A 16,599-nucleotide genomic window follows, 5' to 3' on the forward strand; every position below is an offset into this window, starting at 1 on the left:
GAGGTGGTAAGAACAGGTCGATTTTCCCTCCTCTGTGGCCTAATCAGTTTTGACGTGCTGCAGAGATCTGGATTACCTGGAGTTACTAATCCTGACGGTGTCTTTGCTTTAGGAAATGAATTTCTAGTAAAGTGAGAGTATTGGCTTTGGAGGTGCCTGCCTCCTGCGGCTCGCTAGTACTGGGTGACTGAAGGATCCGGAGAATAAGGAGATGGGCACAGCACTTGTGGAAGAAGGAAGGACAGTGTAGACAAGCACCTCTTCACCCTGGCATTGTTGACTCTTTGGGCCGAATTGCTTGTTTTGTCCCCTTACAAAAGCCAATGGACAGAATGTGCCAGAAGGAGTGGTTCGGTCAGCCTGAAGAACACACCTTTATTTCAAGATAGTGCTGTCTGGCATCGTTTGAATGTTAGCCGGTTAAACAATGGTAGTACAGCAAGGACGCAATTAGTTATGAAAGTGGTACTTGTACAGCCAAAGTTGAACTGAATGCTACTCTTTCGTGGCCCAAACACGATTCTGTTTTCTCTGGCGCTATTTCAGTAAAGGTTCATTAGAAAAAGCGGCGTGTCTGTGTACCTAGATGACTGTCAGGTGATATCAGTGATTTCCTCTGCCCTGAATTGTGTTCTTATTTGCAAAGAAATGATTTCAGATATACTTTAGCCATACCCAGAATTATAATCTGAGTGATACTCTCTTATAATGCAAAGTCGAGGCCCCTCAGCCGCACGGAGTGTTAGCTGCCAGACCAGCGGTTTGCCCAGGTCACAAACACATTTCCTCTCCTTGGTCTCGTTTTTGCTCATAGCTCCTTAAATCTTCTTCCTGGCATGTATTGTTCAAACTGTTTATTTTCCATTTAGTATTTGATGTCAAATATGTTTTGGATTACACCTGCCTTAGAGGAATACTTACTAACAGAAAATCCATAATTGTGCAAATACCATCTTACAGGGCATACCTTTGTTTGGAAAGATCACCAGGTCACCTACGTAAAGAATTTATAGGAATTAAATCCAGTAAACCGTGGATCCAGTAACAGCTCTAAGCAGGCCATCTGAGTAGGTGATACGGCCCATGATAAGCCTGTTCAGAATGAATGAGCAAAAAGCTTGGCCTGGAGCTCTAAGGTAGACACAGACAGATTTTTTTAACACAATTCCTAGGAAATGGATCCCTTTTAAGCTCTGTGTGTACAGATAAAACCAAGTCTTTGGGGTGCCTGGCTGGCTCAGTTAGTGGAGGGTGTGACTCACTCTCAGGGTTGTGAATTTGAGCCCCATGTTAGGCATCTTAGAGATTACTTAAAGATAAACAATTTATTTAAAAAAAAAAAAAACCCTAGCCTTTATTTTGACTTAACCAGAAAATTTGTTTTTCTATAAAATTTATTTTAAAAGGGGGACGCCTGGGTGGCTCAGTTGGTTAAGCGGCTGCCTTCGGCTCAGGTCATGATCCCAGCATCCTGGGATCGAGTCCCACATCGGGCTCCTTGCTCCGCAGGGAGCCTGCTTCTCCCTCTGACTCTTCCTTCCACTCTGTCTGCCTGTGCTCGCTCTCATTCACTCTCTCTCTGACAAATAAATAAATAAAATCTTTAAAAAAAAAATTATTTTAAAAGGTTTAGTAAAGTACCTAAGTAGTTATTTTACCTAATTATGGAAGTGTAACAGGCTCTTTGTAAAATTGTAAATACTAGAACTAAGACCCTAACTCCCTGTACTGCTGGCATGGAGACAGAGGACCATGTTACCTTGTGGCAGAGATCTTCTCCTGTTCCTTTTCTCCTGTGCATATAGATACATTATTTAAAAATAGAAATTTGGGTCATTGTGAGCTGTTTTACTTAATATTGCATTATCCTTTCCCCATATTCTTTGGGAAGTATATTCGAGACCTGTGGCTGTGCTAACCAATTTCTACAAACTTTGTGGTTTAAAACAACACCAGTTTATTATCTTACGGTTCTGGAGGTCGGTTGTCCAAAATCAGTGTCGCTGGGCTGATGTTAGGGTGTCGGGAGGGCTTCAGTCCTTCTGGAGGCTCCAGGAGAGATTGTTTCCTTCCCTTTTTGGGTTTCTAGGGGCACCTGCGGTCCTTGGCTCCTGGCCTCCTCTTCTTACTATCTCAGCCTCTGGGCTTCCATCATCCCTTCTGCTTTCGGTGGAGAAGTAGCTTAGTGGGCCTGCGTCTTGTAAAGACTCTTGCAATTACGTTGGTCCCGCTTGGATAATCCAGAATACACTTCCTGTTTTAAGATCCTTAGTTTAATCATACGTGCAGGATCTCTTTGGCCGTATAAAGTAACATTTACGGCTTCTGGGGATGAGGATGTGGATAGCTTTGGGGACTGTTATGCAGCCTTCCAGAGGAATGTCTTTTGCTGTAGTTGCACAGCATTTCGGAGTCCCGGTTAATTAATCAGTTAGCTGGTCTCCTGTTGCACATTTGGATACTCTGTAGCTTTTCCTGGTTGTAATCTTTGGGTGTAAATCATTGTATGCTTTCAGATTCACACTTCTGTGGAATGAATTTCTAGGGGAGATTTTATTTTGTTTTATTCTTCAAAAAATTTTTTAAAAAAAGATTTTACTTATTTATTTGACAGAGATCACAAGCAGGTGGAGAGGCAGGCGGAGAGAAAGGGGGAAGCAGGCTCCCCCTGCTGAGCAGAGAGCCCGACACGGGGCTCGATCCCAGGTCCCTGAGATCATGACCTGAGCGGAAGGCAGAGGCCCTACCCACTGAGCCACCCAGGTGCCCCTTTTAAAAAGATTTTAAAGAGAGAGTATGTGCATGCGTGCGCTTTTGAGCTGAGCGGAGGGGCAGAGGGAGACGGAGGGAGTATCAAGCAGACTCGGCCTGAATACAGAGCCCCACACAGAGCTTGGTCCTGTGACCCTGAGATCTGGACCAATGTTGAAACCAAGAGTTGGACACTTAACCAAGTGTGCCACCAGAGCGCCTTTCCAGGGGAGGTTTTAGAAAAGCAGGGTAACCTGCCTTCTAAGAGGGTGGCCTCCATGCCAGACAAGTCGAGTTCCAGCCTGGCTTTCCCACTCACTGCCACTTGGCTCTAGGCACGGTGCTGAGCCACTGTGGGCACCTCCGTGTTCTCATCTGGAAGCGGGGGGTTAGTTACAGGTTGTGAAGGTTGCTTAAGATCGTGCCTGCCGCAGAATAAATGCTCTTTGTGTTAAGTTTTTATCGTTATTTCTGGATTTATTAGGAAAGGGTTTTCCATTTTTAAGACTTTTAATACATATTGGTAAATGTTCTAAAAGGTAGCAGTTTTTTTTTTACGTTCACTCACAACATATGAGAGTCCTCCTTTTATTGGCTTGACTTCTTAAACATGATTTGTGTTTTATCCTGGTGTCTCAGTTTATGTCTCTGACAATGTTACTTGATTTTTATAAACAAACAAAACAGATAGTGACTGATAAGTTCAGGGAACTGTTGGTTACCAGAGCGGGGAGGGGTTGCGGGGCAGGAGAAATAGGTGAAGGGGAGTGGGAGGTATGGACCTGCGGTTATGAACAAGTCGGATGTCAGGCACAGCTGCGCTGCAGTAACTCCGTGTGTGATAGGTGCTAGCCAGACTTCGGGGGATCACTTCCAGTGTGTGAGAATATCAGAACACCAGCTCATGAGCCCTGAAAAGTACTAGGATAGTCTGTGTCATTGACACTTCAGTTTTCAAGAAGTTTCTTGACCTAATGTAAATAGTGGGAACACTGCAGTCAGTTTTAACAAATTTACTTTGCCATGAAACTTTTCAGGCGTCCTTTCAATTTGTTAGAAGGGGAATGAGTTTGAGTTTCCCTTTGACTAGCTCAGTCACATCTGTTGGGCTGTTAGGATGTCATTCTGTGTGACGGTTGACATGCGTGAGTCTGTCTGACATGGTGTGTAGTCTGGTCGTGCACAGTGGGCAGCTCAGACGGAGTACCAGAAGAGAGCCTAAATTGCCCTCTCCACCTTTTTAAAATTTAATACTGCCATCTTTCTCATTCATTCCTATCAGCTGAGACTAAATATAAGACTTCTTTTTCTCTTTCTTCTTCTTTTTTTTTTTTTTCTTCATATTTTGGAAACAATTTCAATCTACCAGAAAGGTTCCAGGAACAGCACCGAGCCTTTTCCCCCTCTGAACCATTTGTGAAAGCAAGTTGCAGACCTGATACCAATTATCCCCAGATACTTCACGGGGCATTTCCTGCACGCACAGTCCTTACGCAATCAAAGCGCAGCCTTCAGGTGCAGGAAATGAGTCCCGATGCCCCCCCCCTCCCCCGCCGTGTCGTCCCAGGCGGGCTCCCGTCCAGGTTTGCCAGCTGTTCTGGCGGTGCCTTCACGGCCGAGGGACCTAGTTGAGAACCTCAGGTTCAGTTACCGGTCGAGTCTCCTGAGTCTCCTTCTGTCTGCAGCTGTGTCTCAGCATTCCTTGGCTTGCCTCACCTTCCTTGGTAATTTTGAGAATTCCAGGCGTTGGCTTTGAAGACTGTCCCTTGTTGGCTTCTGCTCTTTCCTCCTGATGTGACTCAGGTTGTGTGTCTTTGGCAGGACCCGCCAGGCGGTGCTGGCCTCTTCAGTCACCTGCTCCATGTACCTGGGTCCGTTTGTGCCCTGGCTGGCCAAGTTGGTGAAGCTTCTCTGTTGTACGAGAAGCAGCTTGTCCCTTTGGAAATCAGGATGTTGTTGGGAGGCATGCTGGGACTCTGTGAATACCTCATTCTTCAGGCTTCCAGCTTGCTTATGAATGTTACTGTGGACGCTTGTTTTGTATTTTCTGCAGTGGCTTAACATCTGTTACTTTCATTGTTTATTTTGACGCTCCAGCTGCCCCTCGCTGGCCTCTTTGGTCCTCAGACACACTCCCGTCACTCTCGGAGCGCTTCCTCACTCTGTGGCCCACGATGTTCCAGACTCCGCTGGCCACTCGCCTGGAACCAGGAGCCTGGTTTCTTGCAATGGAGAATGACATTTAGAAAACCAGTTCTGGGGGGCCTGGGTGGTGCCATCAGCGTCTGACTCTTGGTTTCGGCCCAGGTCTGACCTTGGGGTCACAGGATGGAGCACCAATGTGGGGATCCGTGGTCAGCACAGTGTCTACTTGAGTTTCTCTCCTCCTTTCCGTCTGTCTCCTCGTGCGAGCGTGTTCTCTCTCCCTCTCTCAAATGAATGAATCTTAAAAAAAGAGAAAAAGAAAAGGAAACCAGTTCTGGGTACTACTGGATGGGCTCCCTCCTGTTGGGCTGCCACTTCTCCCGTGCCCTTGCAGTAGACAGAGCTAGGAAATGCGCGCGCGCACGCACACACACACACACTCTCCCATATGTTCATTTCTGCGTCTGTCTGTCTGTGTATGAGCACCCAGAGTTCACACTGGTGCTTCAGCGTCAGTCTGATCCCGCGTGGGTCTTTGAGGTGTTTTCTCGTACCCGTACCTGTGCCTTTCTTCTCTGCCGGTAGAAAGCTGCTTCCCATCATCTGCAAATATTTATTTGATGAGTTTCCTGCTTTCACGGCTATCACCGCAGTCAGGCTCTGACCCCCTCTCCTGGTGCCTCTGCCCCGCACGCCTTCCTTGTCTCTCAAGACGCCATCCCCCCGCCCCAGCCACCAGGCCACCAGGGCCCTCCGTCAGCATCTCACCTTCTTGCCGTCGGCTGGATTATGCAGAAAGGGAGGAAGAAAAGGAAGGACAGAACTCTTGTTAAAAAGTATGTCTTTTCCTGCATATGTATGTCTGCGCCTCTTTTTATATGCCGCGTAGCCGCTGCCGTGCTCGTGGCTAGACGGTGAGGCCAGCTCGGGGTGGCGCTCCGAAGGTTTGTGCCGCATCATGAGAGCCGGTGGGAGGACTGCTTGTTGGCACAGGCGAGGCCATGTTTCAGTTGCGGGAGCCGCGGTCAGCGCCCTTGAAGCCCCTGTAGGACAGTGTGGGGACGGGCGGTCTTCAGAACAGGCCAGCAGTGTGGCGGCCGGCCCTGCGACCTCGGTGCTGGTGGTGTTGTTTGCCAGCCTCTGTGCCCCTGGTGACGGTTTTGTTTTCTTTTTTTTTTTTTAAGATTTTATTTATTTATTTGACAGAGAGAGATCACAAGTAGGCAGAGAGGCAGGCAGAGAGAGAGGAGGAAGCAGGCTCCCCGCCAAGCAGAGAGCCCGATGTGGGACTCGATCCCAGGATCCTGAGATCACGACCTGAGCCGAAGGCAGAGGCTTTAACCCTCTGAGCCACCCAGGTGCCCCGACGGTTTTGTTTTCTTAAAAGCAAATTTATATTTCGAAGTCCTCTTATTCTGGGATTGGGAAACCACAGAAACTTCAGTATCTGTTGTCAGAATTTTTTTTTTTTTTTCAGAATTTTTATTTGTTTGACAGAGAGGTCACAAGCAGGCAGAGAGGCAGGCAGAGAGAGAGGAGGAAGCAGGCTCCCCACCGAGCAGAGAGCCCAACATGGGGCTCGATCCCAGGACTGTGGGATCACGACCTGAGCTGAAGGCAGAGACCCTCTGAGCCACCCAGGTGCCCCTGTTGTCAGAATTTTTTAGGAGCCATGGGTCTTCGACAAGAATGTCTTCTTAGAACCTAGATTTTCATTCACCTTGAAAGACTGTAAGCAGGTCAGCCATATCCAAACCGAAGAGAGGTGTGTCCTTGTCTCACTGTTTCCAGCCTTAGCCCCTTGGCACTTTTCCGCCTGAGGGCTGCTGGTGGCTTTGGAGTTAGGGGCGGGTACATGGTCAGAGCTCAGCACCTGCCAGTCTTCCCCAGACCAGCTTTGCCTGCACCTTCTCCATCTCCATCAGGGGCAGATGCCCGTCTGTGTTTGGACGGAAGGCCTCGGTGTTGTCCTTGGCTCCTCGGGTGTGCACCCCCCAGTCTGGCTGTCCGCAGATTGTCTCACTGCGGTCACCTCCGTCACGTGCCCCCCCTTCATTGCTCCTTCTGCCCCGGCCTGAGCCGGCGGCGTCATGGGAGCCGTCCAGTCCGTCTCCTGTGTCTGCCTGTGCCCCCCTCCTTACAGAAGCCAGAGTGAACCAGTTCACGGGCAGACCAGCTGGGGTGGCTTCTCTGCCCAGATCCTGCTTTCTCTCCCACTCGGAGTGAAAGCTGAGGTCCTTTCTCTGACCTGCAAGGCCCTCCCCGGTTTGTCTCCCCACCAGTCCCATCTCCCGTTTTGTCTGATTTCCGCCTCCTCTCCCTGCTCCAGCCGCACCGGCCCTTTCACTTTCCTTACACAGAGCAGGCATGTTCCTTGCCTTGGGCCCTTGGATTCGCCGTGCCCAGTGCCACCAGTACTCTGCCCAGCTGGCCTGGCCAGCTTCCTGCTTCCGCTGGGTCCTTCCTCAGAGGCCCCCTCCCAGGCTGGCACACACACACACACACACACACACACACACTGGGTCAGCGCCGTGAGCTCGGAGGCTTGGGTTGGGTTTTGTTGGCTGCTGTGTCCCTGCCGCCTGCTCAGTGGCTCTGTGACTTGCACCTTAAAGGAGCTGGGCGGGTGAGCGGAGCTGCTCAGCAGCCCCGGCCGGCTCTGCGCACCCCACTCTCGTTGCTTCCTGCCGGTTCTGCTCAGAGGTCACACCTGCTTGCCCTGCCTGCTTCCCACCGTCTTTCCATCCCCAGACTGGCACACCGTGTTCTCCCTCCTCGTGCGATGACTCGCTGATCCTTTGCACATCCCGTGTTTTTCTGGTCTGTGATGTAGCTTTGTTCAGGCTGCTCCCCTTCTTCCTCCTCATTTCCATGCTTGTGGCTCTGCTGGCTCAGGTTCTGCGAGGGTGCCCCCCGGCTCGTCCGCAGGAGCTCGCGTTTCACCCAGAGGAGCTCTTGGTGCAGCATCCTGGCCCTGCGCCGGCCTCCTCTCCAGTGTCTTCCTGCTCTTTGTTCAGCTGTTTGCGCTCATTGTCAGCCGCTTTGCTGGATCCCACCTTGATCTTGGTAATAAGCACGATATACGATTGTAGAATTTTTTTTTTTAAAGATTTTATTTATTTATTTGACAGAGATCACAAGTAGGCAGAGAGGCAGGCAGAGAGAGAGGAGGAAGCAGGCTCCCTGCCGAGCAAGGAGCCCGATGTGGGGCTCGATCCCAGGACCCTGAGGTCATGACCTGAGCTGAAGGCAGCGGCTTAACTGCCTGAGCCACCCAGGTGCCCCACGATTATAGAATTTAATCGCATAGATTAATGTAGAACATCTTAGGGATATTGCGGTGTCCTATTTTCAAAAACCTAGAAAGTTTTCTTTTTGGGAGAGAGCTGATTATCTTAGGGATTTTTAAAGTTTAAAAACCCTCAGACCTTTTCTTCCTGTTTCTCTGTCTTGTGAAGTTGGTCTCCTGGCCCAGTTGTAGAATGCCAGGCTTCGCTTCCACACGGGCTGCGCTGTGTAGTAGCTGTCCGGACCCTTGTGTGAATTAAGAGTAGGTTTAATGACAGTAGATGTGACACAATTAGAGAAGATGGGCTTACTAGTTTCATTCACTAATACTTGTTACATGTAGCCCAAATATGTCGTAGATTCTTCAGCTCGAGGCAGGAGAGAGAAAGAGATTTATTTTTCTAAAAACTTCCCTTCATTGAGAGACCTGTTTAAGTCGTTTGCACTGTAAGTTCATGTAACATGACATGAGAAGTCTTCTCGCTGGTGCTGAGCTCTGTCTTCTGTGACCACTCGTCCTGTAACGGACGCATGTCCCTCCTGTGACTCTGTGCCGTGATGGGCCATTGCTGCAGATACCAGGTATAAGCCGAAAAGATTGGGGTTCGCTCCCAAGCGTATCGCCACTCAGTATGTTGGGAGTGGCTTTTTGGGCGCCCCCTGTTGCCTTTCTTTACGCTTTCTGTTCCGATCTCTGGTGTTAATTACTTTGTTCTTGTGGTTTGGCATTTTTATTGTTGTTCTTCGTGTTGATACGGAAATCACTTTTAGAATTTCGTTTCTGTCTGATGAGCTTCATTCCACCTGCCTTAGTCTCTAGTGCCGGAGAAGGCCCGCTTTCAGGGTCGTGCGGGCCTCCAGCGGTGAAGTCCTAGAGAGTAACCCTACAGGCTGTTTTAGAAACTCTGACTCTGAGTGTTTCCCTGTGAATAGATGCACGTATGAATAATTCCATAAGCCACAAAGTCCTCGTTACTCCAAAGTACCAGTTGCTTCCAGAAGGAAGGGTTTTTAATTCTGTACCTCTGTTAAAGAGGGCTGACTGACCCTTGGTCCTGAGTGTTTTCTTTTTAGAAACAGGTTAGCAGTATAAGGCCTGTCCTGTTCAATTGATTGTGTTCCCCTCGCTGGATTATTTATGTTTCTGGTAGGATCAGTGCAACAGATCTTTCTGGACGTGCTACAGCTGGCATCATTTTCTTTCCTTTTTTTTTTATTAATTGCCAGTCTGTTTTTCATTGTGAAGAATGATCATTTTTCTGCCATTCAGATATTTGAAAGGTATCTGTGCCCGTATGTAATTTAACACTCAGATAACACTTTCTTTGGCAGCAGTGTACCTCACGACATTTTCTCTTGTATTACTTCCGGGAAAGAGGTAATCTGGTTTTACAACCTATTTGGCAGGTTAGATCCCTTTAAGGTGAGGCTTCATGTACAATACACTGGATGACCGCGTGAATCCTTCTATACCCTCTTCATAAAATTGGCAGGAAATATTTCAAAATCTGAAAGGTAGTCGTTCGAATAATTTTAAAGCATAGTTTCTCTAAAAGAAAGTGGTAAGGATTTGACTTGGATGCAAATTAGTTTGTCCTTAGGAATTATTTTATGGTAGAAGGTGAGGATGTATCTACCAAGCTCTTGCCGGAAGACTTGGCAAAACGTATGGGGAATTAAACTGCTGTTCCTGCGCGCCTGGGTGGCTCAGCCGGTTCAGCGTCCTACTCTCTCAGCTCAAGTCTTGATCTCAAGGTCGTGAGTTCAAGCCCCACGTTGGGCTCCACGCTCCGTGTGGAGCCTACTTACGGAATGAATAAACTGCTGTGGAGGAAGAGCCCTGGAGCCGGAGGGTTGCACAGGGTGAGACCAGAGAGTGAGGTGGAGGCAGCGCGGAGGACGATGTGTGGGACTGAGCTCCCCTCCCCGGCTGCCAGGGGCTCAGTGTTCCTGGCGTTGTTTGTTATGCTCAGTTTGCTCGTTTTTCTCGTTTTTTTTAACCTTTCTTAGTTTTGAAGCTGCCTTAAAACCTTTTTCCCCTAGAGAAGTGAGGAGTGACTAAAGAAATGATAAGGTGTTTGGCGCCTGAGCCCTCTGTCTGCTCGCTGCGGTCTCCGCGGCGCTCTGGCCTGGGTGCGTGCGGGTCCGACTCCCGCGCGCTGGCTCTGTTCCATTCCGTTCCATTCCGTAGGCCGCCCAGAGCTGCTGCAGTGCCCGCTCGCCCGCCGGACCGTGCTTCTGTGCTGCAGATGGAGGGAGGACTCAGTCGTCTGGGCCAGAGTGAGGGGAGCCTGAGGCCCAAGATGGAGAAGAAACGGAGAAAGAAATGAAAGCCTCTTTCCAGGCCAAACCACAAAAGGCCATGAAATTTAACTTCTTTTTATGTTGGACAAGACTGTAAAATGGCTGATCAATAATGTTTCAGCATTTTGCTGAAACAAAAATTAACTTATAATCAAGGAAGAAAAAAGTGTGATTTGAATTTATGTGATTTTATGACCATATTCACTTTTGACCATGAAGCTTGTGAACATCTGGCTGCTTCTGCTCGTGGTTTTGCTCTGCGGGAGGAAACATCTGGGGGACAGGTTGGAGAAGAAGTCTTTTGAAAAGGCCCCGTGCCCTGGCTGTTCCCATCTGACGTTGAAGGTGGAATTCTCCTCAACGGTTGTGGAATATGGTAATGATACTATTTTAGCCCCCTCCCCATTAAAAAAAAACAAAAAACAAAAAACTTAACTCTAAATAATTAGCTTTTGCCAAAAAAGTCATTTCCCTCTTTTCTACGATTTCACATGAGGTGAGTGCGCAGTGCTTAGATGTTCTCTCTGCTGAAGTTGGCTTTCCCGGGATGCATTGGCAGTGGGAATCTCTTCCCTAAAACCCGACTCTGCGGAATAGGTGCCATTGTTGCCGCTGAGGGTGGGGAGTTGAGAGATGCCAAATGCTCAGGAAAGTCGAACCGAGCCTTCCTTCCGAATCCCTTTCTCCTGTTTGAAAAAGTTACACGCATTTTTTTTGCCATATATTCAGAATTCCCTTGAGTTTTGCTTTTTGAAAAACAGCACAGGGATCTGATTTTAAGGGGTGAATTCTGTGATCGGGGGCTTATACAGAACACTTGACCTTAGAGCCCTGAGGACTGCTGTGTAGGGCATTTAGATCAGTCTTGGTTTACTGCTCCTCCTACTGTCAGTTTTAGGATCTGTAGGTTTTCTTTTGCCAGGGAGCTCTGAGAGGAGGTGCACTCTTACGTTACAATACAGGGACATAAATTCTTACTTTTATTTGTGGTCATTGATTTCAGAATACATCGTGGCTTTCAATGGATACTTTACAGCCAAAGCTAGAAATTCTTTTATTTCAAGTGCCCTGAAGAGCAGTGAAATAGACAACTGGAGAATCATTCCTCGAAACAACCCATCCAGTGACTACCCTAGTGATTTTGAGGTGATTCAGATCAAAGAGAAACAGAAAGCGGGGCTGCTGACCCTCGAAGACCATCCCAACATCAAACGGGTGACGCCCCAGCGGAAAGTCTTCCGTTCACTCAAGTACGCAGAGTGTGAGTACCGTGGGCTCGGGCTCCGCTTCGGCCCGTGCTCGGCTGTGGCGCGGGGACAGAGTGCGCGTGTTCCTGCGGGCCGGCCAGCAGCGGTCCGGGGAGGCCCCGAGTCCCTTCATCCAGTTTCGTCCGCGGTGAACATTTTCTTGCCAGGCATCTGAAAAACTAGAAACTGATATCCTGCTGTTTGGTGGGGAAAAAATCTGCAGGTTTGCAGGAGGTGATGCTCGTGTTTGCCAGTGCTCAGCTGAGCCTGGAGTCCCCTGCGCCCCTCACATCCCAAAGTGAAAGGCGGGTCTTCGGGTCTCCCTCTTGGTGGCGCTGTGCTTGTCAGTGTGTGTTTTTATTTTTAAGGCGTCTCAGAAAACACCCTTTCCGTGGGTTTCATTTTGTTTTTCTGAGCCTTCTGACCACGCACGGTGGCGCGGCCTGTTTCAGTCGCAGGCTGGCAGGGGTGAGGACGGAGGGAACTTGATGATCCTCCTTTCAGCCCCAGGGTGTATTCTGTCCTGCTTCTATACAGCTTGGGCTCGTCAGGGTAGAGCTTACCCTTAAGTAATAAATTATAGATTTATTACTTAACATTTTCTGAAGCATACTTACTACCCAAAAAAGGGCTTCTTCCCATTTGTGATAAAGTAGGGTAACAGATTGCCAGCTCTGTTATCATTTACTGTCATTTATTTCCCTGGAGGAAAGAGAAGGAAAGTTCGCTTTCTCCATGTTTCTGTCAGGTAGTAGGCCTGAGAGCCTGAGGTTCAGGAAGGGACAGGGGAGCCGCGTGAATTTGCATAGTGGGGCGCGCCGGCTCTCGGGCGCACCAGAGGTCAGCTGTCCCGCTTCCTCAGCTCTCTGTGCCAGGCCAGATGTTCTGTGATGCTTTTTTTCTTTGAAAAGCAGTAGCCTCAGAGCAATCCAGGAAGTAAAAGCAAACCAGACCTTGTCCACTTAGTCAGATAAGTGGCTTACATGAGCTTTTCTGTTTTACTTTTTTACCATAAAGAGCCCCAGGACATTGTTAAGAAGCATGGAAGTGCCTGACTTTAGCAGAGCAGTCCTGGCCTCTCAGGGCCGAGTTCCTTTCTCTGCTCTCCGCCAGGGTTGTCAGACACAGAGCTTGACGCCCCCTGAGGCCGTGCTGCGCTGCTGGCAGTCCCAGTCGGCCTTGTGGCCATCTGCTGCCTCGCATGGTGAGCTGCTTTCCCGTGGGCTCCAGCTTTTCCCGTCCAAAAATTGGAGATAATGCTACCTACCTCCAAGGGTTCTCACGAAGATGAAATAAAATAGTGCAAGTGTGAGAGCTTAGCAGAGTTTTTAGGATGTAAATAGACGTTAAATACTGCTTGTTTCTCTGGCTGTGTTGTGAGCAGGCTCTGCTTTATTTTAGCTGGAGCCTGTCCCACCCTGGCTCCCGTCCCTGGCCCTCTCCATGGGCTGGAAGACAGAGCCAACCTGTTTGCCGCAAGACAGTGTTTAAAGATATTTCCAAGATATCTGTGGTGTCCTTGATGGATTCTCCTCTCCAGATCCTTCAGCTTGTCCCTCACCTGACACGGGTTCAAGCCCTCTTACCATTTTAACTGCTTTCCTTCCAGTACTCTCCAAGCTCTCTGAATTGCTCTTACAGAGCCAAGTTCATTACTCAGGTGTAGTCTGGTCTGCCTCAGGCAGACAGAGCAGACCCTCTTGTGCTATCAACACCTGTCTTCTGTCAACACCTCCAGTATTGTCCCCCACTGTTGACTTTTTTTTTTTTTTTGACAGAGTTCATAAGTAGGCAGAGGCAGGCAGAGGGAGAGAGGAGGGAGCAGGCTCCCCACCGAGCAGGGAATCCGACACGGGGCTCGATCCCAGGACCCCAGGACCATGACCTGAGCGAAGGCAGAGGCTCAACCCACTGAGCCACTCATGGGACCCCCACCCCCACCCCTTTGCACTGTTGACTTAAAGAGCAGAGTCAGCACGGCGAGTTCAGTGCAGAATAATTTTAGTTGGTCTGTGCAAATAATTACTTAATGGAGTTGACACGACGACATGTTTTCCTAGGTCCCTGTACCCTTTCGTGGGGAGCCTGGTAAGACTGGACTGCACGGTAGGCCTTAGCTCTAGAGACACAATGTCAGTCGCAGCAGCATAGCTGTGTTCTGCTGAAAGTTGATCTGAGATGCAGGTTTTCACATGATAGCACGGCCCTGAAAGGTAAGGACTCCTCCTGTGGTGGTTCTTTTGCTTTTTTCTTCCATTTTTTCACCCAGTAGAGTCCTTACAGATAGCGGAACCCGTGGACTCAGTGCCACGGGGCGGGTGCGCACAGGGCTGGTCCGCCTGCAGGATCGAGAGAAGACGCGGTTCGTCACCTTCCGAACCCCCGACTCCTTTCTAGCGCATCTGCTTTGGAAGGGGGACACTCTAGGCAGCGTGTTGAGAGTAGCGAGCGGTGCGCAGTTGGCAGAAGGTCCCGCTGCTGTCAGACCAGAGACAGGTGTGGTGGGTTAACAGCAGCCCCTCTTCCTGTGCCAGGAGCCCGGTGCTGCGGTGCTGCGAAGCTTCGCCATCGCAGGGGGCCATTCGCTTCCTTTTGTTTTGTTGTTGTCGTCGTCATTGTCTTGAACCCTTCTGGCTCAGTGAGAGCAGGTTGCACGAAAGCTCGGGAATTTCTCGGTCCTTCAGCTGCAGCCACGGTTGAGTGTTTCAACGCAGCGGTTCTGCCAGTCTGCCTTCCGTCAGTTAGAAAAGGCCAAGTAGAGGACTCTTGGGGAACAATGATGACAGCTAAGTGATGTCCTGTGGGTGTGACTGCATGGAGAAAGCCCTCTGGCAGGGGTAGAGAACTCCCCCTCCAGTCACCCGGGTGTTCAGGGCTGGTCGCCGCCCTTCTCAGAGTGGGTGCCCTCCCCACCCGCTCGGGCTGTCCCCGCGCCACTCCGTGGCTCATCTCGGGCTGTCCCCGCGCCGCTCCGTGGCTCATCTCGGGCTGTCCCCACGCCGCTCCGTGGCTCATCTCTCTCTCTCCTTGGCTCTAGCTGACCCCGTCGCACCCTGTAACGAAACCCGGTGGAGCCAGAAGTGGCAGTCGTCGCGCCCGCTGCGAAGAGCCAGCCTCTCCCTGGGCTCTGGGTTCTGGCACGCTACAGGGAGACACTCGAGTAGACGGCTGCTGAGAGCCATCCCGCGCCAGGTCGCCCAGACCCTGCAGGCGGACGTGCTCTGGCAGATGGGCTACACAGGTGCGTGCTGTTCGCCCGCGACCCGCGTGGGGCTGGTGGCCGCGCGCCCTCCGTCTCGGGTGCCTGGCACAGCCACGGCCTCGGGCCCCGGCCCTTCTGCTGTGTGTGGAGCCACACACGTCCGGCGGCCCCGCCTTTGACCTCTGCTGTGCTGGGCATCTGGCTCTGCCTTTTTAGGTTGTTGAATCCTGTGTACCTTCAGTGTGTTTCTGTACCGTTTCTGAGGTTGGGGGTAGATGGTGGAATGTTTCTCTCCTGTTGACATGCAGGTGAACACACACCAGCTGCTCAGGGAATGAGATCGAGTGCAAACATGGTTATCGTGAAGTGACAACGTGAACATGAGCGTATCCCTTGAGAGCGGAGCTCTGTGCAGAGTGTCTGCGTTACAGTCCGTGCACCCGTTGCTTAGTTTCAAAGCAACAGATGGCATTAGTGACCATATCCTAGGAAATAGAACAGCCAATACAGTATTTTTCCCGTGCATCACGGCAGAAAATCACTGTCGTAACTACTGTGCAGGTTTGAACCCCCGCTGAAATGGAAGCCCGTTTCTCTAGTTCCCTTCCACCCCGTCCGTCTCAGCCGGTCTTGGCATCCTCACCCATGTCCTCTGGCCGTGGAGACCCTGAGCTCTCCCTTGATTTCCCCAGCCCCTGCCCTGCAGTAGGTCTGAGACCGTTAAACTCTTCAGGCCCAGTGGACCGGGGTTTCAGTAAAATGATTGTCACCTCGTGGTTTTATCTCTTCAGGAGGAGAACTCTTCACAAAGCAAATTCTCTAAACAGAAAAGCGTTTTCTGTCCCCCCAAACCAAGTGGTTTTTGAGATCATGTGCGTTCTTTAAATGTAAGCAGTATGTTTTGCTTGTTTTCTCAGTGTAATCGATGATTTAACATAGTGTGGACATGTCAGCACAGAAAGACCCTACCTCTATGACACCTGTTAGCTGTTAAACAATACGAGTGTCTTAGGTTTTTCTACCTGTTTTCTAGAATTTCCTCATCTGGCAATATCAGTCTTAACACTGGTGCACGTAGCTTTTGGCCCGTATCTGAAATAGGCTCCTTGTTATAGCGAGGTGTACTGCGTGCGGTTTTCCTTACCGTGCCCTCAGCCCCGCGAGTCGCCGGCAGCCCCATGTGCAGAGGGGGTTAATGAGCGGTGTCTGAGGGGAGGCACGGGAATTGTCTCCTGTCCCCCGAGGTGTGCTCTTACTTGGTGCCCCTCGTTCCATAGCGCCTAAGGAGATGAGGGGAGGGAGACCCGGGGAGGTCACCGGAAGCGGAGACTCCGTCGTGTGGAGGACTGAGCCCTGGTGACAGTGGAGGGATGTGCCAAGAGATTTCCCCTGAAACCGCGGGTCTTACTTGGCAGCACGTGACCGCATCTCTCCCAGTCTCCCCTTCTCGTCTTGGCTCAGCCGGGGCCCGTGGGGCACCTGACCTAATGTGCAGATGTTGGGTGATCTCTGGGCCTCTGTGACAGGTCCCAAGGACGAACATCGTGTTTTTTAAAAATTATTTTTATTAACGTATCATGTATTATCAGCCCCAGGCGTACAGGTCTGTGCCTCCTCAGGCTCACACAGTTCACAGCCCTCTCCACAGCGCGCACGCTCCCC

At 50.2% G+C, this 16,599-nt stretch overlaps 1 protein-coding gene across 1 annotated transcript in view; it reads left to right on the plus strand.

Annotated features, from left to right (window-relative positions):
* MBTPS1 (membrane bound transcription factor peptidase, site 1) overlaps window positions 1-16,599 on the plus strand; it is a 52,218-nt gene that overhangs the window by 2,275 nt on the left and 33,344 nt on the right. Inside the window, exons 2-4 of the mRNA XM_082712066.1 lie at window positions 10,376-10,864; window positions 11,492-11,749; window positions 14,773-14,976. Of these exons, the coding sequence (XP_082568192.1) occupies window positions 10,702-10,864; window positions 11,492-11,749; window positions 14,773-14,976 (625 nt within the window). The 5' untranslated portion in view covers window positions 10,376-10,701. The remainder of the gene's footprint in view (window positions 1-10,375; window positions 10,865-11,491; window positions 11,750-14,772; window positions 14,977-16,599) is intronic.

The sequence above is a fragment of the Mustela nivalis genome (genome assembly GCF_964662115.1).
Source record: "Mustela nivalis genome assembly, chromosome: 18".
Classification (NCBI taxonomy): domain Eukaryota; kingdom Metazoa; phylum Chordata; class Mammalia; order Carnivora; family Mustelidae; genus Mustela; species Mustela nivalis.